Source organism: Phycodurus eques, chromosome 11 (genome assembly GCF_024500275.1).
Source record: "Phycodurus eques isolate BA_2022a chromosome 11, UOR_Pequ_1.1, whole genome shotgun sequence".
Classification (NCBI taxonomy): domain Eukaryota; kingdom Metazoa; phylum Chordata; class Actinopteri; order Syngnathiformes; family Syngnathidae; genus Phycodurus; species Phycodurus eques.
The window spans coordinates 27,345,649-27,370,869 of NC_084535.1; the positions used below are offsets into that span (position 1 = coordinate 27,345,649).

At 42.1% G+C, this 25,221-nt stretch overlaps 1 protein-coding gene across 5 annotated transcripts; it reads left to right on the forward strand.

Moving 5' to 3' along the window:
* Positions 1 to 1,348: 1,348 nt before the first annotated feature.
* On the forward strand, positions 1,349 to 23,760 carry si:ch211-250c4.3 (uncharacterized protein LOC100535981 homolog). 5 transcript variants are annotated; one of them, XR_009769494.1, is made up of 8 exons: positions 1,349 to 1,694; positions 11,336 to 12,042; positions 16,770 to 16,931; positions 19,018 to 19,162; positions 20,058 to 20,188; positions 20,390 to 20,457; positions 20,711 to 20,832; positions 21,772 to 21,859. XR_009769494.1 is itself a non-coding variant. In XM_061690891.1 (7 exons), exons 1-7 carry the CDS (start codon positions 1,616 to 1,618, stop codon positions 21,866 to 21,868), a joined length of 1,443 nt encoding a protein of 480 aa, XP_061546875.1. In that variant the 5' UTR covers positions 1,349 to 1,615; the 3' UTR covers positions 21,869 to 23,760. The 5 variants fall into 5 exon arrangements, 3 of the variants coding, with proteins under 3 accessions (XP_061546875.1, XP_061546876.1, XP_061546877.1); XR_009769495.1 differs by having other exon boundaries at positions 20,714 to 20,832; XM_061690891.1 differs by lacking the exon at positions 20,390 to 20,457 and having other exon boundaries at positions 21,772 to 23,760.
* The last annotated feature ends 1,461 nt before the right edge of the window (positions 23,761 to 25,221 follow it).

Below are 25,221 nucleotides of genomic sequence, written 5' to 3' on the forward strand. Positions count from 1 at the left end.
CCCCCATCCCAAAAACATGCAGGGTAGGTTAATTGAAGACTCGAAATTGCCCGTAGGTATGAATGTGAGTGCGAGTGATTGTTTGGCTATGTGCCCTGCGATTGGCTGGCGACCACTTGAGGGGGGTACCCCGCGTCTCGCCCAGAGCCAGCTGCCATAGGCGCCAGCACGGCCGCGACCCAAGTGAGGAGAAGCAGTACGGAAAATGGATTGATGGATGGATGTTTTTCTTGAGCAACCCATGGTACAACCCATTTTACTCAGACTGTCAGAGAGGAATCCACTATAACCAGCGTTTTGCATCCACACAATGCTAGATAAATGGTGTTATTTCTGAGATATCAATAAATATTGTATTTGTGAACGTGTCGGAACCGTTGCATGTTTTTACCGTTATTCCCGTCTGCATAAGGACGAGCGTAATCGATTTATGAGTAGTTAGGATCATTTATGCACTTGTACCTACAGAGTTTGAAGGGCAACACGTAAATTGCGCAACCCACACGATTTTTATGAAGCTGTTTGTCTTTACGATTATGCACTTTTGTCTTCACCGTTATTAAAATAAGTGTATTTCAGTAGGACACAACCATTTGCTCTGTCGATAAGGCTTGAATGCCAAAAATGTTAAATCATCAATAACTTTGACTAAGGGTGGCTGTTTCAGCATGGGAGACATTTACCCACATATCATCAAGGTGCCAATAAAAAAAAAAAAAAAAAAAAAAAGCAAAATATGAATTTTGTCCACACACTTTTTGTCCACACTCTGTTATATGCCACATCCGTCTTTAAATATCTGGAAATCGAAGCTGAAATGTTGATTTCTTGCCTCCCGTATTGGCGCTGGCACGTTCTTTGAGTTCTATCTCAGAGGTCATACAGTAGCATGAGTGACAGCGAATGCAACATCCTGTACTCCAATTTTAAAATAACAATGCTTGAAACAGCCTTTTCTTAAAAAAAAAAATAAAAAAAATGCTCCGAAAAATAACGGCATACTTTTCATCTGTTTGTAAAAACATGTTTGTTTGGTTTGCGGTCAGCAAAACGTAAGCTGCTAATTGGAACATCACAAGTGTGGCCTTATGTTTCACAACTTTCGGGTGCTTCATGAGTGTCACGCAGCGGTCCTACGTTTGGATTGGAAGCTATTTTGCACAGCTCCAAGTTAAGAGTTGATGCAGTCAGTATTAATTTCCTGCTTCATTTTCGATGAATGTCTTTTAGGCCTAAAAGCCTCCATTGTGACTCCTCCTCCACCTCTTGTCACTTGCTCTTTGCCGCATTCCTCTTTCTCCACTATCTCACTCCCTTGGGCAGGCTGCCAGCCCTCCTCTTCCTTTTTCTCTCATGAATTTGACTGCTGCTCTTGCTGCCTGGCCCCCTTTATTTCCCTCAGCTGGAGGAGCTGAAAACATCCACACGCACGCCGACACGGGCATCATGACCCTACACAAGGAGACGGTATATGCTGTTCAATGCAGTCAGCAACGTTTTCTTCAATTTTACGGCAGAAGAAGTTTCACGTGAGGAATCTTCGAGGAACCGTTTTTGTCCCCCCCGCCCCCCAACTTCAAAGTGAAGTTTCTGTAAATTCAGGAACAGTGGCAACATGAGTGTCAAAAGGAAAAAGAGTGGGCTGATCATCAGTTGGCAGAAGTCATTCTCCATCCTGGCTCCTTGGAGGAAAGGTACAGTCTACTTTTGTCTATTGTGTTGACATGATCCGTTTTGGAATGCCTCAGGGGTGTTTATGTTGGCCAGTGAATTTATTTCTAGTCATTCATTTCTTCAGCAAGTGCATGGGACTGCCGTTGGAACGCGGCAGTTGATTTGACAATTGCCTGATATCGCTAAACAACACAATCCCTGACTGACATTGTCATATTAAGATGTAAACACCAATCTATCGACTCGTACCGTTATGTAGTTGTACTGTTCATGTCGTTCATGACTGTTCACGGTTTCCTGCATTCTACAATTATCATTAGTATTGTTTCGGTTTCTGCGTCTCAGTATTTTTCTGTCGATCCATCATTTTGTACTGAACTTTTAGGGTCAGACTGAATATTTTGAATTAGCAATGTGGACTTCTGATGCTGCTGGATGTCTTGTCCTGGTTTCATGTTTTTGGTTGAACAAGTTTTGTGAATCCAAGTCTGTGTGACCGTCCACACCTGCCATGCAAGAATACCTCCGTTTTGTTGTGCGAAGATGAATCTCCTTTTGCGACAGCGAAGGAGCATTCCGCTTTCTTACTCAGAGTTGTATTGTACGGGCCCTTGTCAATACACCACTGACATTGTGTGCAGTGCAGCGGGGAGCACCTCTTAGCTGGAGCTTTTCTTGTGAGCCCTTGTTTTCATTTGAAAGCTGCTGAAGTCAGGAATGGAACAGGGTTGGAAAGTGTTGGAACAGATGGAAAGGAGTGACTCTGCCTTTCTCTATTCCGGTCTGAACTAGAATTCTGGACAAGAAATTTCAATCTCCTTAGAACTTGCATGTGTGTGCTGAGTTTTGCTGGTGTTGAGTTGATATGCTCAATGTGATGATGTTGATTTACCAACCTTACTTAAACAACAGCAACAATGAATGTATTGTCTTTTGTCAATGTATTATAACTGTACAAATTTAAATATGAAAACATATTTGGATTCTCAGTTCAATTCGTCCTGTTTTAAAGCCGATTCATTTTTAGAACATGCATTCCAGGTGTACAACCTCGTGTAGTTCTAAGGCTTTGGACGTTGAAACTCGAAAATGTCTGCTGACCCGAGCCTTGCATTAAAAAAAAAAAAAAAGGTTACAACACTCCTGAACATTCTTTTCTTATCCTAATGTTTTTGATAAGCCACAGCAGCGTTGGGGCTGGGGGGCCATTTTGATAAAGACTGTGAGTCTGGGTCTCATCCTTGAGTTTGATGACACCACCATTAGGAAAGTGGTGGAAAACGGGGATGAGACTAAAGCAGGCCCATGTGTTGAGAAACACATTACAGGTAGAAATGTAGGTGATACTATTATGCAGCTGCTTTCTTGCTTAGTCTTGCTACTTTCCCTCACTTTTAACAGATATTGCAAGCAAAACAAAAGCAAGTAAAAATGTGCCATAAAGAAACCTTTTCATAAAAATCATCATCTACTGTACATGTGTCACACGCAAAAATCAATAAATAAACGGGTATGATTCAGGATATAATAGCTTGTGCAGGGCAACAAATAGGTACGTAAATGAATATGAAATTGAATTATAAAATCCAGAACTCTCACACTCCTCCGCAATTTTTGTTTAAATTATAGGTTGATAATATGTTTTGTGTTATTCCGGTGGAACTAAAAACATACATAGTGTACACACACACACACACACACACACGTACACACACGCACACAAAAACTAAACACAGGCTGAATATATAGTGTGTTTATGTGTAAACTCTAATGATATGAAGTATACTTAGGTAAGTAAACTTAGACTGTGCTTGACAAACACCGATTTCATTGGATGTTTTCATCCAAAATTGCATGAAATCAACCTGAAACACAAAGACTGCCAACCATTCAGATCCAATTGAGAGTACTTTTCCAGCTCTAACAAACGGTTTTTCCTGCTTAACACCCGGAATATAAACAACGGGGCTAAGAATCTATTACGCGCCTTGTATGCAAACAGATTTGGCTTGTCCCAGCCCGTTCGTGACCTATCCACTCAGAATGTGAGAGGCCAACCGAGCCCGCCTTTCTGCCTAGAGTCAATGAGGTGTAAGGTGTGTTTCTTCTAATAGGAAGAGCTCCGTTTTAAATTTGGTGATATAATCCATAATCTTCATCCTCTTTGCCTGTGATCGAATGCCATTGACATTCCGTGTCATAAAAGTTAAGTGTCATGTAATGGGTGCATGTGTAGTAATTTTGAATAGATTGGCTTGTATGTATTCTTTGTTGTTTATTTGACAGTTCGCAGCAAATGTTGATGTTGATGGATGTTATTTAAAAAGGGTGATAAGGATGATATATTTAGGTTCAGCAAAGAGAGGGTACATAAAAGGGTAGCAAACAAACATAAAACATAGAAAACAAACAATCGTGCTGAGGGGATAATATGGTGTTTCGTTGTTTGTAGTGCACGGGAAGAGTGTTGTGAGGATTGTGTGTATGGCGTGTGTAAGAACAAGAAGAGCTGGGAAACAGACAGAAAGGCGTGAGGATTCATGCTGGTGGCATGCGTGGTTCCGTCCTATTTTTTTTTTTCCAAGCAAAAAGGAGACAAAATACAGCAAGCCCTTTGACAATTAATAACGACAGCAAATCATGAGAAGTACTTCTCGAGAAGAGCCACGGGGTGACGTTGGAATCGCGAAACAGTTGACCGTCAACGAACGGCTTGTCGACAACCAGCCGGGCTCTTTTGCCTTTCTCACAGTTGTTCTTCATCAACGGGTACAAGATTTTATGCCTCTCATGGATTTCCTTGGGGAACTGGTCCAAAAGATGTCCCTTTAAGCTCCAAAAAGATGAAATTTTGAAATTTCTTGGCAAAGCAAGTCAAGTGTAATTGATCATTTCTTGTCGATTGAGAGCAGGACAGCGGCCTGTGATTCTGGCGAACCGAGTAGATCTTTAGTCGAGGTAGCGCAATCCGTCTTCTTTCTCTTCAGCGACTGCTCAGCACGGGAAATGGGATTCTCCGTGACAGACGGATTAGGGTTGACGTAGCGCTCGGTGAGAATCTAAAATGGCTCTCTGGTAGTTATCGCTGTTAGCGAAGCTGGTGAAGGAGAAGAGAAAAAAGCGAAGCGAGAAACCGCCGCTGAAAAAGGAAAAAGGCTTGTGAAAAGAGAGTTTGTCTTGTTAGTAGCTGCTTTTTCCGGGTCTATGCAAGAGGCGCCACCATGTTTTCTTCTCCGTAAATCGCGTTTAGGACTGAATAATTACTTCTAAATGGGTATTTTCCAGATATAATTGACAAAGTGTCAATCAGTTGTGTTAGAAACATTAATAAATATTATTCACAATGTTCAATTCCCAATCCTACTAGATGTTTTTGAGGAGACAATCTTTTGCACCATTCTCAAGAATCCTCATAATGTATTATGTAATTTTGACCTATCAATGTCATTTTCCATGACACACCCGCCATGTAAAACTGGCTCAAGGCGGTGCAACAATTTAAGAGGCATGACTCATAGAAGTCTGAGGGTGGCTGTAATTACCGGAAAGTAGAATTCTCCTGACTCAGACCCTGTGCTATCACCGGCACCTTTGGAGCACGGTAGCAGCTCGCTGTATCAAAACATGCAATATGATGTTTCACCTTCAAGCGCTCGCTAGACTTACAACAGCCTCTGGTGGGCGGAAGAGAAAAAGTGCGTAACTCTTTGGGAGAAAGTGCGCTATTCCAGCTTTGACGGTGAATGCCTCTACATCTACAACGCTCCACCCACAGTGCATAAATAGCGGGAAGGTGCGTGGGCGAGGCCAGAAAAGCGTGCAGCTACCCGCCTTTACTGACTTAAGCACACGGGAGAGTATTCTCCTGAGAACATTGGCTATGCCTCTATTGAGAAAGTATATGAATTGTAAACGTAGACCTTTTTGTCGAAATGTAATGTAAACAGAAATCTATGGGTCATTGTGATATAATTTCATCAATAATAGTCAGGACAGGAAGTAGTAAAAAATACAATTCTGAGCAATGTATTATGCCGCCTGAGTTTTATATGAGTAAATGTCTGTGCTGCAATGGCCACGCGTTAAGTCCCATTTTACAAACGTGATTGATGATTTAACATTTTAGGCATTCACAGTAAAGGCAATCCTTAATGACAGAACATATGGTGGTGGCCCTTTGAAATAGACTTCTTTTAATAACGATAAAGACAAATGTGTTTCTTGACTTCAACACCGAGCAGTTTTTGCCGTCATCCCCTCGCACCGCTAAAACGCTTTGTTGTCACTATTCCAGCTTCAGGCAAAGCATTCCCATCACTCACATGTAACACCTGTATAGTTCGGAGAACCTTGGAAGGCGCTGAAGTGAATCACAACGTGACAGCTTTATGCTGGTGAATGTCGTCATTCATTCATTTTTAGACAATCAGAAGCAAGGGATTAGTCATGTATGGGAGGGTGAACTGTTCGTAATTATATGTTGTGGGTTTTAGGCAAGCACAAAGACTGGCAATAGACCAAGTCAGTCATTGCAGACAACTACAGGACAGTGTGCAAGACCCATTTGTGTTGTGTGGGAGCGATGACTGGATCGGACCAACACCTTCTGTTGTTCTAATTGCTAAAAACAAAATCTATCGGTCATTGTCATATCATTCGATCGATAACGGTAAAGGCAACTCTTTAATGCTGCCTTGGTTTTATGTGAGTAAATGTCTCCCGTGCTGAAACAGCCACGCAAAGTCTTATTTTCAAAAAGGTTATTGATGATTTCAAATTTTAGGCCTTCATAGTTAAAGGCAATCCTTACTGACAGAGCAAATGGTGGTCACTCACTGCAAAACATTTCTTTTTAGAACAGTAAAGAATAAATAAGGACAGAAAAAACGTCATAAAGGTTGTGTGAGTTGCAAAATTGAAGTCTTGCCCTTCAAACTCTGCATAAATGATCAGAACTACTCATGAAACCCATTACACCCTTGTCTTTATACAACCGTAATAACGATAAAGACATGCAATAATTCTGACACTTTCACAGATTCATACTTATTCACTCATATCTCAGAACTAACACCATTTATTTTGCTGTCTGCTAGTGTGTTAATGCAAAAAGGCAAACAACTGCCAACAATTCAAATACTCTTATCAGTAAGATTGATATTCAAAAGGAAATTCAGTGGGCCCTGTCTTTACCGTTATTGATCAAACGATTGTACAATGACGCATATGCTACAGTATATGCACAAAAACAGGGATCAAAGTATAGGACTTCTGAATTTCTACCTCATGTTAAGTTTGGCACTCCAACCTTGTTCCAGGGGTGGGATTATTCCATTTCCAAAAGGACAAGACACCCAATGAGAAAAGAACAAAGAAAGTCATCTCATTTTCACCACTTGACCCCTTCTGGGAAAATGTCCTCCTCTAGTTCCAACTAACTGTTCTTCAAAAATACTGACTTTTTCATAGAATGCCACCTAACATTGCCGTTGGTTTGAGAGACGGACTGAAGTATGTTGCCTTCGGGCTGAGTATTGGGTTTCGTGGGGTAATACATTGTATCCAAAATGTTTGGCAGTTTATTATTTGACTCTGGCAGCAGAACCTGGCACACATGTATTACAAAATACCTGTTGACAGGTGCAGAGTTGCCTTAAAAGGGTGTGTAACAAAATAAAGGTACCATCGTTTTAGTCCAAGCCAGTGGCGTTAGTTTAACAAAATTATTCCTTTGGCTCACAATTGAAAAGCAACACCTGATTTTCATGAGTTCATTTTCAGAAGTAATCATTACTTCTGTCAATTTCAACTTATTGACCTTTGAGGGTTCTTCTTTCTTTAACAGAAGAGTGCAAACAATTGAGTAAAAATAGCTGACAGGGTCAGAAAAAGATTATTAATGCAACTCAAAAGTTGCATATTTCTCATATGCTAACATTGAGTGATTGGTTAACTGCTTCAAGCAGATAATACACAAGCCTTAAAAAAAAAAAAAAAGAAGTTATGTTTGAGTTCACAGAGGTAAAAAAAACAACTGCTTAAAATAGGAAGAGAGCCTTTGGAAGCTGATAAGGTAAAAACACTGTCAGTTTTTTTGGCAGAGTGACTACTATTCAACAATAAGGTTATCAGAACAGTGGCGTATTTCTAGGAAATGTTGATATGTGGCTGTTTTGCTGAGCGATTAAGTTGGAAATGAAAACAATTCTGCTGATGATGGGTTTTCAGTATTTTGACAGTTTTGCAGTTTATTCAGGTGCAGAGCAACACCCACTAGTCATTATCACAATCATCTAGAGCGACTTTCTGTTGTTAGTGATACCATTGACTTAGACAGATCCAATCAAACTGTGTATTTCTGTGCTTTCATTGTTGCGCAAAACTGCAGCAATCATAATCATGTTGTGTAACTGGTGGTTTCATGCTGCCTTCCATGTCAGTTATCACCTTTCCACAGATGTTGATTCAGCTCTGTTAAACAACAACACGCTCCCCATCGTGCTCATTTCAGTGCAGAACTGTTTAGAATGTAAACTCTGTTCTGGCTCAGATTGTTGTAACTACGTACGTGAATCGTACGGCTAGGCTCCCATCTCACCCGGGGTATCGAAAATGTACGAAGGGCTCATATTAGTATGGCTTTGCATCCGTGCGACAGTAAACAACGTCTGTGATGGTGTTACAATCCGAAACGTGAACTTGTGTAATGTATCAATGAAAACAAGACTTCAAGTAACATGTTTTTTTTCCCCCCATTCTGACAGTGGGGAAAAAACTTACCACATCCTATACCGAATTAAACAGAACTCCACTACTTGGTGGAAATGGTGGGTTTTGCACAATAGAGCATTTACAGAACAAGGTTGAATAACATCACAACATTGCCGTCGAGTGCTATGTATGTGGGGCCTGTGTTTCCACTGCACCTCCCATGCCCCACTCCCACTCTGTCTTGGTACATTTCATACTAAGCACGAGCACAACAGTCCGTCTTGACAAGGCTGTGTAAAGAAGGCTTATGAGGTTCCATTTCTCCAAGTTCTCCCTCCTCCAAAGTTCCCTTCAGATAGGATAAAAGTGTCAGATTTACCACTTCAAAGAACTTTTAATCTCATATTTGCCTTGGCGGGATTTCAAATTCCCCCTGTAGGAAGTCACACAATCTGCCCTATTGTTGAGGTCAGTGACATGCGGTCGGTGAGATTCGTGGCTGGTGAGGCACTGACATTAGGATCGGATTTACAAATTTATGAGCAAAACACAGTGGTGTGACAGCCTTATGTTAAAACTGGTAATATTTGGCTATAAGGAGTATTGCATTTCCAGTGAGAGTGTGTTAGCCATTGCAATTTCTTACCACCTGTATTCAATAGGCCGGCATGGTGGACAACCGGTTAGCATATCAGCCCAACAGTTCAGAGTTTGTGGGTTCAAACGGGGAGTTTGCATGTTCTCCCTGTGCCTGTGTGCGTTTTCTCCAGGAACTCCCATTTCCTCCCACATTCCCAAAACATTCATGGTAGGTTAACTGAAGACTCCAAATTGTCCGTAGGTGTGAATGTGAGTTTGAATGTTTATTTATTTATTTATTATTTTGCCCTTTGATTGGCTGGCGACCTGGGATAGGCTTCCAGGGCACCTGCAAGCCTAGTGAGGACAAGCGGTCCTGAGAAAAGATAGATGGATAATTTAGGGTCGGGGTTAAATAATACTTCGGGTAGGCTTCAGCTCCCTGAAGAACTAATTACGCCACTGCCCTTGGATGAGAAGGAGCATCTAGATATTTGAGACTATGGTCCACAACCAGAAAAGGGAGGAATGCCCTCTCTGGGTCTGGGATGAAATTAGATCTTACCCCACAAGTGGAGGAGTTAAAGTATCTTGGGGTGTTGCTCACAAGTGAGGTAAGAAAGGAGCAGGAGATCGACAGATGGATCCATTTAGCTTCAGCAGTGACGTGGAATCAGTCTGCCGTGGAGAGGGCCAGCCACAGAGCAGAGATATTGATCCTCCACACAGAGAGGAGCTAGATAAGGTGACTTGGGGATCTGGTTAGGGCGCCTCCTGGACACCACACTGGTGAGATGTTCCAGGCACATCCCACCGGGGGCCGGCCCCAGGAAAGACCCCGACATGCATCGGAAGGACCTGGAAGCGGATGAAACTGGATTGATAGATGGATGAAACAACAACTTCTCAGACGAGTGCATACAGGTTTTTGGAGTGTGTCTGTGAGGAGGTTTCTTGAGGGTTTTGCTCATTTGGTGCCCATATTCCTATCACGGGAATTTAACATTCAGCATTAACTTTTTTTTTTTTTGTTCTTATTTTTTTTTTAATCACAGCCTGCCCATATCACTAGCTACTGGGGTACTACTACTCCTGGAAGTGGGACACAAATCTCAGTACTTAAGATAATCCTTTATTGATAGTCTGAAGGGAAATTCAAGTGTTACAGCAGTATGAGTAAAGCAGCACACAGTCAATTAAAAAAAAATAATAATAATTGAATAGACAGAGGTGGCACTCTGAGGTGACTGGTTCGCCTCACAGTTCTGAGGACCGGTGTTCAAATCCCGGCCCCGCCTGTGTGGAGTTTGCATGTTCTCCCCGTGCCTGGGTGGGTTTTCTCCGGGAACTCCGGTTTCCTCCCACATCCCAAAAACATGCACGGCAGGTTAATTGACAACTCTAAATTGCCTGTAGGTGTGAATGTGAGTACGAATGGTTGTTTGTTTATATGTGCCCTGCGATTGGCTGGCGACCAGTTCAGGGTGTACCCTGCCGCTCGCCCGAAGATAGGCACGCCCGCGACCCTTGTGAGGATAGAGCGATACAGAAAATGGATGAATCGACACATTTGGTAAAATAACGGTCACTTGCTTTTTATTTTATTTAACTGTGATAAAGTGACATTTGTTCTGTATACACTGAGAAAAATGAACGCTGCGTAGCTTAAATAATTGAAGTTATCCATCACATTTAATGTTTTAGCTTTGATTCAATGAAAATGATTCATTTCGTGTATCCTGAAAGTTCACGCGAAAGTTTTTATTTCATGTGAAGCATGTTTGAATGTTGGTACAAACACTACCAGTGTTAGCCAAAATGTTAGCACTTGCTAATTTATCTTAGGTTAGATTACAGGAAAGTAAAAAAAAAAAAAACAACCAACATTTCAATCACAAACTAAAAACTTTCAACATGTAGCATTAAAAGAAAAAAAGGGACACCTTTTTGATCTTTTTTAAGTGTCGCAGAAGATTAACAACAGGCGTCAAATCTACAGGCATTTAGTTGAGTTTAGTTTAGTGGTGAGGGGAGTACAGTGACAAGTTGTGGCGCACAATCCTGTCAAGTCGGATGGCGGTGGACACAATGAAGTGCCTGAAGCACTTAGTTAATGCTCCTGGATGGAATACCACCGTTGCTGGTCGTAGAGCGGGTGGGAGAAGTTGTCCAAGGTGGCCCTGATATGGTACTTTGTCATCCTCTCAGCCACAGTCTCTACATTGTGCAGCTTTGACGATGACTTAATTTTGTGTGTGTCCCAGGTTGTATTCGCAACTAAATGGACAACTATATTATGTTATTTTCAAAAAGGACTTGTTTACTTCTTGCAATCTGAATCAATGTTTTATTCTTTACTCCTTCTTTGCAGGCAAAGGAGCCCGAGACACAGTACTGGACAGTGCAGTTGTGTTGACAAAAATGAAGCTATACAGCAACTTCAATGAGAGGCTTTCAGAGGTGGAAAACTTCCATTCTGCCCTCCCTGCAGCTTCAGAACAGAAGTTCTCACAGCACTCCAAAGAACCTTTGTCGGTTTCCCACACTGATGACAAGTCAGGACAGCATCAATCGCACACAAATGCAGACTTCCTGTCAGACATATTCTCAGGCTCTCAGCTGACAACGTTCTACAAGTTTGAGTCAGAGGACTCTGGAGTGGAGTTGTCGAGTGGTAACTCTACATCTACGCCAACGGGCTCTGACCAGAACTTTGCTGTCCACAGTCGTGAGTCATCCCGTGACTCATCTAATTTAAACTCCAACCCACCAACACAGTCTGACGAGAAAATAAGACATAGACAGAGCACCGACATCTCACAGCCCGAAGTTGAGATCAGCTCTCCAGCCTCTAGAACTGATCTGGAAATGGATCCGTCTAGTGTGTCTCCAATGAACCCCGGGAGCGATGAGGAAATGATTGAAAAGCTCGAGAAGGAGGAGAACGTCAAGCCCGGGAAACAATCATTATCAGAAACCTATAATAACAAGGCAGACGATGACATTGAGTCTTTAAAGGGGAGTGGCACTTGCGACGGCTTTGTCAAGTACATGGACAAATGCTGCATACTCAGTGAGGTAAGTTCAGTGTGATGCAGTTACATGGTAGTTATTCATCCCTCTAGGTTAGAATAATTGCAGTGGTTCCCTGCAGATCACAAAGCACACAACAAAACACACTTATCCATCCATCCATCCATCCAACCGATTCACAGCGCCATGACTCGGGAGAAGTCGGCTTTCCCCACACACAGAATTGTTATGGTAAATATTGAATGCGTTTATTCTTTAAGATTGTCGGCCTGACTTGTTTCGGACCCTAAAACAGGGACAAATTCACTCTTAACACACCTCAGACCCGAGGATGATCTTATATGTCCTTTATCGGGAAGGGGCAAAATGGGAACAAAAGCAGCCCGATCGCACTTCTGTATGTGCCAGGACTAAGAGGCCCTTTTTCTGAGTAATGATACTTTGGCACACTGTAAGATACTTGTTTCTCATACTGTATCTTTGTCTTCGATTTTTTTTTTTTTAATATGAAAAGGCAAACTTTATGTTCTGTCAGGGAAAGGAAATTCAGTCATAAAAGCCGTTTTATATGGGTGTGTATTGCATTTCGTCAGCGGGCATAATGGTTGCCAGAATCCATTTGCAGCAGGAAAAATCATCTGAAAATGTTCTGAATTGCTTTTTACCCAGGCCAGAAAATTAATTCCTACTCCTTTGGCTTGGTAAAATTGTAGACGTACTGGAGATATGTTCTCTAAAAAAAAAAGAATTGTGTCACTAGTTTGTACCTTTTATTCAACTTAAAGTGAGAGAAAGTGACTCGAATGTTTTTTTTTTTTTTTTAAACCTGTCCTGTTCCGCTGCATGGCCTTGCAGAATGGTGGATCTGTATGCCTTTGTCCTGGAACAGTTTTTAAACTTTTATTATTATTCTGATGGTGGGGTGGGGGGAGTCAGCGAGCTCGTCCAGCAGGGGACCCAACCAGGGGGACGCCACCGACAACCCAGGACCCAGGAAGGTCCCGAGTTCGACCGAAGCGCCCCGACCAGTCCCAAGGGGAGGTTGCACGAGCACCAAACCACCGCCCCCCCAATGCCCGACCCCAATCACCCAGCGTGCCTGACCGCTGCCACCACCCCCATCACCCTCGGAGTACCAACAGGGCCCAATGCAGGAGTCAGCCGCCAACCAAAAAAAACCCGGTCATCGCTCGCCAAAGCGAACCCAAGTTAAGCACCCGTCGTGAGTCGGGTTGGGCATCGAGAATCGAGAACCGACTGGAACCGGGACCAACGCCCCGGCCCTCCTGGAACTGCCCAAACCCAAAAATTCCGGCCCCAGCCCCGACGTACACAGTCCGCCCACCCTGAAGAAGCGTCAAAAACCAACAAAGAAGAACGTGCACGAAGTCGCGCCCGCTCCCAACAGTGGCGGCGGTGAACAAAAGTGCACCCAACCCCGCCAAAATCAATGACCAGCCGCCCCAGCGCAACACCTGGAACAAGACCATACCACACAAAGGAGTCCCCCACGACGTGCAGCGCCCCGAGCCCCAGCTAAGCCAACTCAATCAACCGGGCGAGCGAAACTACAAAACACATTCATACCAACACAGAGACTGCCAACAAGGGAAACGGCTGGTGGCACCCTCGCACCAACGGTCCCCAGTCCCCAAACCATCGCAAGCGCCGACGACGGTAAAAAAATGAATAAATAAAAAAAATAAAGCTAAAAACCGAGCCAGAACCCCACCGCAGCAACCCCACACCACAATGACCTGGGACAAAACCAACACAAGCCGCACCACCACGCGTAAGTGCCGAGCCCCAGCGCGGTGCCCCCAAAGCAAAAGGCCACAACCTCTAAACAGGAAGCCAACCCAAAACCCGAACCCACAAGCCATCTGATGTGATGAAACAGTCCCAGACAACCACCACACCAACGCTACATCCAACCCCCAGCAGAAACAGTATTCAATGAATACCATGTCAACCACCCAGGCTCGGGGTTTTAACGGCCTGAACTGCGGTCACCGGTCAATTGCGGAGTACATTATCCTGATCAAAGTCCTTATGAAGTCAAGGTGCCTTGAAGGCGGGCCAATGCGCATGCTCATGTAAGAGTGCGTCACTGTTATAAGCCTTCTTGTCATGCAGCACCTATTCATCTACTATACCCGCAGAGTGCTGATTTTTTCCGCAGATACTGTAATTACTACCTCCAAGGTACTCGCTACTTTTTCAATGCAAAGAAACAATGCACAAAACATGCCAACTATTTGAAACTGCTTAGATAGATTACGATCCACCTACAGTACACTTTACAGAGTTTAGAGTCAGAGCTATTTACAACCATTTGTAACTGTCGTGGAGAATAACTGAGAACACAGTTATGGAGTAAATTTGCAAAAACAAAGAAAAATATGTTTTTATGGTGGTTCAGTAAAATCTTACATCACAGTATACTGTAGGTGCCAGTTTAATTTTAGAAACTGCGGGCACTGTGAATGGCTATTCGGGAAAAGAGCAAAAGCAGCATATGCCTCATAATTTGGAACACATTGTAATTGTTGACAGGCAATAAGGTGGCCTGGCACCCACCGACTTGGTCATCGCTTGTCATCACTGTCGTACACTAATAATGTAATTCCTTCTTCATGAATGGGACTCTGTAGTCCAGGCCAGAAAGATAGGATTTTCTCTTCTTGACTGAAAATTCACCATCAATTGACTTTTGTGGCAAAAGCATTGACCCTCCAACAATGTGCCTTTTTGTCTTTATTTGCAAAAGAGATTTTGACAAAATAGGCTGTAATGTCTGCTTTGATCAAAGTAATGGTAAGGATGAATTGGGAGTTTTTTTTTTTTTTTTGTCCCCAGGATTTCCCTATAATAACAAAAGGAGTCTTGTCGATCACATAGAGCCCCTCTTTCGCAGGAATAGGGACTGAGCCCGGCCAGAAAGAGCAAAAATAACCAAATAAAAAAACGTTTATAGTTATATAAACCTATATATGGCAAAAAACAAATGATTGCAAAATATATTTTCATGTCATCCGATCTCGATTATCATCACCATTTTTTTAAATATTATTTTTAAACCGCCTGTTCTGAAAAATAAACAACATTCAACATTTTATTGTTGAAAAATATAAAAACGATTTTTACTCAACATTACAACAAATGTAGAAAAATACAAAATAACGCAATGATGTAATTTAACGTCTTGAGCATTTGCACTGTCAATGCTTAGTGTGATTATGTCACTGGTTATTTGTTGAAGGAAAAAAAAAACGTATTACGGTGTAACAGTGTGCAATGTTTAACTCCGACCAGCAGGGGCAGAGTTTGATGCCTTACATGCAAGGGCCAAAGAAGAGGCTTGCATTCTAAAGTGAAGAAGAGCAACAGACAATGTTGGGAACAGCGGCGTGACAGCGAACGTTATAAACCAACATTGTATCTTTTTGTTTGTACAGATAAAACAAAAAAACTTCTCCAATTAAACGTGTAGCGACAGACAGACAAACAGAAGAGGACCAGGAAAAGGTTGATTCTGATCACATTTCTGCCATGTTTGATCGAATAAATATGCTCACAGCTGATCACCTTAATCGACTTGAAATTTAGCGCGATCACGCATCGCGATCACATAATTGCCCAGGCCGACTACAAATGCCACAAGATGGTAGCAAAGTGCTACATTGAAGCGCTTCAACTAACTTCAGCATTTCTTTGGCCACATGATGGCGCCAAAGCAACACTCATACAGGCCTTTGGCCTGAGCACAAAAATAGTTTTCCAGCGGAAGATAGGTCCCACCACACCCCCAAAATCAGCAAATATGACTCTGATTCTGATAACATTTGCACTGGCAGTAACATAACTTGAGACGTGTCTGGGCTGTCCACCAATTATTAGTTAAGGGGGAACTGAACCCAAAATCATTTCGCAAGAATATGCATAGTCTATGGAAGTGATATTCAACCTTTATTCCACCAAAGTGTGACCTACAAAAAGTAAAACTGAATAGAAAAATTACAAAAATTAAGATAATGCGATTGCACAAGTGTGCACACCCTCATAACTGGGGATATGGCTGTGTTCAGAATTAATCAGACACATTCAAACTCATGTTAAATGGGAGTCAGCACACACCTGCCACCATTTAAAATGACCTAACAAACTTTAGTCAGGGACAATAACACATTTCTATACCTCTAATTCTGAGAACAGAGCTCAAATGTATTAAACAATTAACACCAATATGACATTGCATGATTATTGATGTTTTTTATAAAAAAAATATATATATATTTTTAAATAACACAGTGCTGTGTGGGAACGCATGTGTCTGTGTAATTATCAGAAGAGTTTGTCCATCGCAGGAAATGCATGATGTCAGTCCCCAAACCTGTTATAACCGCTGGCCTATTGTTTGCGCAGTGTTTCCATTGTAGTTTCCAGTAGCTGGACAGGATTGTCAGTGTCAGCATCATGGGAAAGGAACGTCAAAGGGGGACAGCAAAGACCCCAAGCGAAGTTCATATCCTGCTTTTGCTGGGGAAGTTATAGGGCTAAGGGTTTAAATTTGGCTCAAATATTAATTTGTTTTTACTAGCTAATGGAGCCCCTGTGCGCTCATATACTCAATGCCAGATTGAATTTATGCATCCAGAGTCGCATAACACCTGATTATAATTCCCCTAAAAAAAAGGCTTTTGTTAGCCATCAAAACGCTTCTGTCATAATTCTCGACATACTGTATACTGTATTATGTTATGCTCATCCAGACACAGCAATCAAGCTCCAATCCTTTGGGGTCAGGACTTGGGTACTTGGAGCACATCTGCCAACTCATCGAGAAAATTGGCCAGCTGCAGGAGAACAACCTTCGTCTTCAGAGGCAGATCTGTTGCTTGCAGAAGGATGGCAGGATGACAAAGACGAAAGAGGTTCATCAATTAAAAAAAAATTTTTTTTTTGCAAGAATTTGTATTCAATGTTGGCTTTAAATTCAACTCAAAAGTCAGTGCAAAAACAATCAAACCAAAGTGCAAGAGCCTGAACACAACCATTTAAATCAGCTACTAGTAAATCACTCTGTCTGATTAAGGTTATTTTAAACTTAGAATGCAAATCAGAACTTTCGAGGACCTGAAAGCCCTCCGTAATGGATGCATCACTGGTTCAAGTTTATTTGTTTAGCCCTTAATAGCAAAAGAGTCTCAAAGGCCCACAGTTGACAAAGATCAGCAACACCCCTTGATCTAAATCCCCTCAAGTTCCAAGACCAATTTGCCCCAAAGTTCTTCCGAGTGAATTGGTCTCCATGAGACGTCTCTGCGACATCTACGCGATTTCACAGAGACATTGCAGCGACTTCCAGGCGAATTGGTCTCTGTGAGATGTCACCCTGGTGAGAGCTCAAGATATTGTGGGCACCCCGTGGAGATATCTCTGCAGTCGCAAACAGAATTGATGTCCGCGACGTCTTCGAGACCTGCTGCAGACTTGAAAAAGTCTCCAAAAGGTCTCGGCTGAAATTGAACTGACTCCCTGGCGACCTGGGTAGTCTCCATGAGACTTCTTTGCAACCAGCGGAGACTCGATCCCCATCATGTCGCCAACTCGTCTCCAGGCCAGTGAGATAGGCTCTTATGTTGTCACTCTCCATTACATGCTGACCGGAAGTTAATATGCCACCTGACACCCAACGTGGAGGTTTTGTGTGCATAGAGGCCACAGCATGACCGTCAGACAGGAAACGTGCAAAAAGGGGACAGGAAAAAACTAAACTCCAGATAACAAACTCAAATCAGATGGAAACACAATGCAAAGGCAAATCCAAAAGGGGAAAAAAAAGATTATGACACTGGATATGGGATATATGTAGCGATTATACAATAGAGCTGTTGATCTTCAACAGGCCATCTGAACCATGTCACGGCAGCACTGTGAATGAAACTTCACTCTTAAGAAGCAGAGGTATTTCAACTAAAACAGACATAATGAACCTTTTAAGTGTCATAACGAAACAGACGTACAATGACAAAACTGTGAACTTTTCATTCTTATGCTAATTGATGATATAAAAAGTAATCTAAGCCCCCATTTACTGGCTCGCTGTTGTATGTAACCTATACATGCGTGATGGGGTGCTGAAGTTGACCAGGAGCAGAATCAGAATCATCAAATATTTTACTCAAGCAAAAGTACTGTTACTTACAGAAACATTATTTGCGTTATTCACTGAAATTATTGAATGAAGAAGCTGTTTGCTGACCAGACTTATTGATTGTGTGTTTGTGTGTGTGTGTGTGTGTGTGCACATGAGAGAGCGAATGGCACATTTCTCCAAAGAAGCATGTTGTACAGTGACTTATGACAATTAAAATAGGGCTAATGTTGCCAGATGCAATGCCAAAACAACATGTGCAATTTACCGCAAGGTGTTTTCTCAAGTTAGAACTGGGCTGAAAGAGCCACGTTTGGGTCGACGCAAAACTACACTGCATCATTAAGCTGTTGTCTGTCAAGTAAACACCCGAGCCTATTTCCTCAAAATGAGTCACTTTGATTGATTTGTTGACAAGATTCAGGTTGGTGGGCGTGGTCTTCTCCAAGTCGGCACTCCCTCTTCCTACGCCCCGCCCGTGGGGTATTTAACTCTAAACTCACACCAAGAAGTCGACCGTGCGGCTCCGATCGCTTTCCCTAGCCACGATTGGTCGGCGGGGCCTCAACGAGCAACTGCCGGCATCCCGGACGGATCCCGCAAGCCTCGGAGGGCCAGAGCTCCCCAAAGACCACCCCAAAGACCAGGGGCCTCATGTACAAAGACTTGCGTGGATTTCCTACTAAAACATGGCGTACGCTCAAATCCAGAAAACGTCGTACGCACAAAAATATCCAGATGTATGAAACTCTGCGTACTCATGAGTCCAAGCACATTTCCTTCGTTCATTCCAATCGACGACGTAAACCTCGAATAACATGCTACTTGTACAAACGTATATTCTCGCTTCTATTTGATCACAGGACTTCTTCCAACACCATTGCAGCTGTGGCGCTGCCACTCTGGCCTTTGAAGACATGGATGACGTTTTGTCACGTAGCGGAACGCTCGCTGATCTGTCCACCATTCCGGAGGTCTCGCGGCACCCACTCCTGTCTTCCAACAGTAGTAAGCAATACAATTTCCTTGACATTTTTTGGAAGAGTGAAAAAATGTATTGTGTGCAGAGCATTTTAATGCCAGTTCAAGCTTGGAATCAAACTGTTTTCAGGTGCAGTAAATTACATAGCCTTGCTTGTTATTTCCCTAAAGTATTGCCACCGTTAATCTGCCTTAGACTTTTAAAGAACAAGTACTGTACTCGTATTTTAGTTTTCTGCTGCCAGAACCTCTTCCATGAAAGTAACGTATATCACATTTCAAAAATACAGTTTAAGTTCGATTCCTGTGCGTTATCCACTTCTCTTGAGTGTTCTACAAATGCGAAGTAAGTCATTCATTCTATGCCGAATGCTGGATGCAAAAATAAACACGGTGAAGTTTTGAAAAATGTTGATAGCTTCATCAATTTAATTCTAAAACCTCACTAAAACAGCCTCTTCGTCATCATCATGTAAAAAAACCGAGACTTAATAACTTTCAGCCTCTTGATAAACATTCCTAGACGACCATATTGTTTTGATTTCCGCGTTGATACTTTCCTGTAATGGATCTGAGGTGTACGCGATAAGAAAGTATTGCATTTTGAAATCGTGACCCGACAGCAACCCGTCTGCTTTTCAGTTTCCATGTTGACCTTGCCACTAGACACCAGTTCCAGTTGATATGAGTCATGTGGGAATGTGCTCATCATCCCCAAATTTCACTGTAACCGTTTCAAATACTAACGTCAAATGAGTCATTCATCACTCTTTGTAACGCCCCCAAGTTTGCTTTTGGTCTTAAAGTGTGATAAATATGCTCTGCAACGCCTCGAATTAGTGTTTAGGTGCTGATAAGAGTTCTCCTGTTTCTTGCATCCATATACTTTACCACTTTAACTCCATCTTGATCCTGCTCTCAGTTGCAGATGTGAGTGGCGACGGTTGGACACCGATCCCTCTGCGGAAGACACGTCTCAACCGCACGAGTTACCACGAGGGGGATGCCTTCCTCCGTGAAAGCACCGAAGAGCTTTCCATCCCTCGTCGGCCGGTAAATCATCTGCGCATGTTGAAGGCCCCTGCACCGGTGTCAGTATTTTGCGGGCATTTGTTTATGTTACAGTGCGAGAGTTTTGCAGTTTTAAGAGTTAAAAAAAAAAAAAAACTATCCAAAAATGTGTTTTTGAAAGCATTGGAATTCAAACATTAGTCTGTCCCAGTGTGATGTTTAATCATGCATTTTTTTTTTTAGGAAAACCACACGTTTCTACTGCCTTATAATGAGATGCATGCCAACCATTTTGACTGTATTGAGTTTACGTAAGTTAACAAATGTGGTTCAAATGTGTCATAAAATATGTATGAATAATAATAATAATAATATTGAAGGCAATAAAAACAAAATGATCAAGGATGGCGTGGTTTTATCAGCTCTCCATGTACAAAACTGAATTTATATCAGTTTACGCAAGTTGAAATAAAATTGTCTAAATAGTTACATTACCAAATTGATTGGCCCATATGTTCTTTCGGCTTGTAGTTTTGTATTTAACGTTACGCTCCTGTCAATCAGCAGGGTGATTACGACACATGGGGCAGAGTCAAGGACCTGGTGAAGAGAACGAATATGCGGAACAAGAGCAAACTGGGATTAAGCACATCCTCACTGAAGATGTCATGTCCTCAACTCTACAGGTCAGCCAACCCTCTTGTACTGATTCATAGGAATCAGTACAATATATATATATATATATATATATATATATATATATATATATATATATATTGTCCAGAGTTTGCGTCTGTTTTGCTTTGCTCCTCCTTGTCTACATTCGACAGGTGCCTGATCAAATTTGCTGTGTTGAAGCATTTCAATGACGTTCCGCACGACGCGTTGCGACGCGTTTTTTCATCTAAAAGATTGGGGGGGGGGGGGGGGGAAACAAAAACAACAACTTTATTGTCCGTCAGTACTACGCCACAAGACACGTGACGAGCCGAAAAAACAAAACAAAACAAAACAAAAAAATAGCTTTTGGGTTCATATGCGACGGCGGCGCGGAGTGAATGCCTTTTGCGGAGCCGATTGATGACGTTGATCGGGTCGGCGAATTGTGGCATGAAAGCCGATCGGCCCGATCTGCATAAAATGCTAATTATCGGCCGATACCGATCAAGCCGATCAGATCAAGTCTAATGAATACATTTATATAATAAATGGAGCCTATCCCAGCTAGCTATACACCCAGAACTGGCCGCCAGCCAATCGCAGGGCACATCTATCTATCTGTCTATCTATCTATCTATCTATTTTAATCTAATCTAATCTAAAAAATAACACTGACTGACGGTGTCGTGGTACACTCGCCTGATGTCGGTGCAGGCAGTGTGGGTTGTTTCCACTCAGCGAGGGTGTGAATATGAGTGCGATTGTAAATAATCTGTCAACGATACAGTATTGACTGGAGACCCGTCTCGGGTGTAGTTTTCCCTACGCCTGAAGTCAGCTGGCATTGGCTCCAGCTCAGCAGAGATCCTGAACAGGATGAGTGGCATAGAAAATGGATCGGTAATAATTACTGTGAACTTTCGAGTTGTCAGGATTTTACTTTGTGATTGCTTGTATTTTTACAGGCCTGATCTGGGACGAAAGGAACCCGCTGACAGAAGCAGGAACTCCATGATTGTCTTGGGGCACCCTAACAAATTGTACATCCCTTGGCTACAATAAACTACGAGGTAGTGCAAACTGTTGACAACTTTATGTTCCAGTTCCACGCACTTTAAAGGTCTTTAGGTTGAAAGGTCGAAGCATCATCAAAAGCAGGGGATTGTTAAAATTTTGGTTACTTGCGAGATATTTTACCAAGGACCGCCTCATAATTGTAACACAAATGAAACATAAACAGTGTTGTGCAATTCTGTCTCAAGGATCAGCAAACTGCAAGCATATTATGATACTGACTGAGGAATAAACACGCAACGACAGGCTTCCTTTGTCAAAGTGGACGAAAAAAAACTATTTCAACTGTCAACTGGAACACTGTGTCATGTGAAGACAGTGACCCCAAGTGGACAACAATCATATCCGCACCTCATATACACGCATACAGTACAGTATTAATTATACAAGTAATGCGCTATACGTGCGTAACATTGCATTTAAACTTGGGACAGCACACTGGAGAACCTGCTTTGGGAGACGTGAGCACCTGAAATGAGCTTTGTCATTGCTGATATGGCATGACGCCTTCTTGTGACTGGCTCCAAGTCAGCCCCTGCTTTGATCATTCACAAGCTCCAAAATTGCATTGCTCAATAGATGTTATCTCGTGATAGCGTTTGTTCGTATGTCCAAAATATTCACGCACACCCAGTTAGTGGATCAACTTCAGCATCTGTTTGTGCGAGCAATAAAGTTTGCGACCATTTTTGCACATGCAACCTTTTAGTACACAGAGAGCAAAGTACTGGGGTCCACATCCGGCCCGCCACATCATTTTATGTGGTCCGCTAAAACAACTCATTTTCTACTTCTTATTTCTTGATAAAATCTGTACCATTATTGCAAATTTGATCCCCTTTTAATAATGAGATACTGCAAGCGTTTTTTTTTTTAAAATATTATTATTACCAAACACCCTTTTTAAAAATAGTACTTGAGCAAACTATTATAGTGGATTTTAAAACTAGTTATCCATCAATTTGTTGTGTACAGTGGATGACCACTATCCACTCTCCACTGTATCAGGGATAGGGACTGGGCCCGATCGTGAATAGCAAAAATCTGTCAATAGTTAGCGTTCATTAGAATTGCCATGAAAAAAAAAATCTGATTTTCTTTATTTATTTATTTTTTTTTTTCCCCCCTGAAAAAAAAAATAAATCAAGAAAAAAGGCTCATTTCAAATCAAAATATGTTAATTCAGTCAAAGGTAACTCAAAATGGAAAAATGGAACTTGATTTTATTTTATGGGGCATTTCCATATAATTGGATCAATAACGGTAAAGACGTACCGCACAAAATTTATTTTTGAAAATCGATTAATGAGTATTTGAATTATTGACAGTTGTTATCATTCAAAAGGTCAACATGGTTTCTGAGAAAAAAGTTATAAAGTAATATTTTTGCTTACACTTCTAATGCCAACATGTCGTTCCCATTTTGGTTTGATCTCATTTTGTCTCTATCCATCCATCCATCCATCCATCCATTTTCTGAGCCGCTTCCCCTCACCAGGGTCGCGGTCACAAACAAACAAACAACCATCCGCACTCACATTCACACCTACGGGCAATTGAGGGTCGTCTTTTAACCTAGCATGCATGTTTTTGGGATGTGGGAGGAAACCGGAGTGCCCGGAGAAAAGCCGCGCAGGCGGGGCAGGGGATTGAACCCAGGTCCTCAGAACTGTGAGGCAGACGCTCCAACCAGTCGCCCACCGTGCCGCCCATTTTGTCTCTCACGTGGTTAAATGCAGCTGTGAGTTCTTTTCTTTTCTGTATTTTAATTACTATTAATTAATATTGTAAGGAAATATAATATTCCTATGATTTTTGTATATCTGTCTGACAACTTTTCTTGATATTGTATGTTGCAGTATGCATATTACATCGATATTAAATGCATTTTCCAAATACGGTACGTGTATGCTGTTTTTTCCCCCTCTGTGTTGTTGTCTTTTTGTAAAAGTTTTGTTGGCATACCTCTAATCAAATAATTTCCTCCTAAATGTAATGTTTCCTTGTAATAAAGACACATATCTTTGTGGAAATTGCTTAAGGAAGACCCCCCCACCCCCCACCCCCCCCCCTTCCATCATGACCAACCAAGCACAAAAAGCAAGGTCCATAAACGCAAAGTTGGATGAGTTGGCCGGTCGTTCCTGCGAGATTGAAGTCCTGAGATATGTTTTCACTCATTTCGGTTTTGAAAAGGACTGTTTCACATTTTACAACTTGCGACTGAAAAAGAAATTACATATGGCTTATTCGTCTGCGATAGGGCTTGCTGTCTCTCAACTTGATGGACTATGTAGTCTATCGGCACTGTTGAGGTACATCCAGCTGTGTGGTATGTTCGTAAAATCCTACCATGATATTTACATATGTAAGGAAAGTATTCAGAGCCCCTTAAATGTTTCACTTTATTTATATTACAGCCATTTGATAAAATCATTAAAATATTCCCCCCCCCCATATTAATATACACACACCACCCCATATTGACAGAAAAAAACCCAGAATTGTTGAAATGTTTGCATATTTATTAAAAAAGAAAAACTGAAATATCACACAGCTGTAAGTATTCAGACCCTTTGCTCAGTATTTAGTCGAAGCACCCTTTTGAGCTAAGGCAGCCAGGAGTCTTTTTGGGAATGATGCAACAAGTTTTTCACACCTGGATTTGGGGATCCTCTGCCATTCCTCCTTGCAGATCCTCTCCAGTTCTGTCAGGTCGTATGGTGAACATTGGTGGACAGCCATTTTCAGGTCTCTCCAGAGATACTCAATTGGGTTTAAGTTAGGGCTCTGGCTGGGTTATTCAAGAACAGTCAAGGAGTTGCTCTGAAGCCACTCCTTCGGTATTTTAGTTGTGTGCTTAGGGTCATTGTCTTGTTGGAAGGTGAACCTTCAGCTCAGTCTGAGGTCCTGAGCACTCTGGAGAAGGTTTTCATCCAGTATATCCCTGTACTTGGCCGCATTCATCTTTCCTTCGATTGCAACCGGTGGTCCTGTCCCTGCAGCTGCAAAACACCCCCACAGCATGATGCTGCCACCACCATGCTTCACCGTTGGGACTGTATTGGACAGGTGATGAGCAGTGTCTGGTTTTCTCCACACATGCCACTTAGAATTAAGGCCAACAATTTCTATCTTGGTCTCATCAGACCAGAGAATCTTATTTCTCACCATCTTGGAGTCCTTCAGGTGTTTTTTTTTTAAATTTTTTATTTTTATTTTTTTAAGCAAACTCCATGCCGGCTTTCGTGTGTCTTGCACTGAGGAGAGGCTTCCGTCGGGCCACTCTGCCATAAACCCCCGACTGGTGGAGGGCTGCAGTGATGGTTGACTTTGTGGAA

Excerpts from the sequence above, each read along its gene's own strand:
- si:ch211-250c4.3 (XM_061690891.1), top strand. The coding sequence starts at position 1,616 with ATGAGTGTCAAAAGGAAAAAGAGTGGGCTGATCATCAGTTGGCAGAAG. Across the intron at positions 12,043-16,769 it reads AATGCTGCATACTCAGTGAG|ACACAGCAATCAAGCTCCAA; the intron begins GTAAGTTCAGTG and ends ATGCTCATCCAG. Across the intron at positions 16,932-19,017 it reads GGATGACAAAGACGAAAGAG|GACTTCTTCCAACACCATTG; the intron begins GTTCATCAATTA and ends ATTTGATCACAG.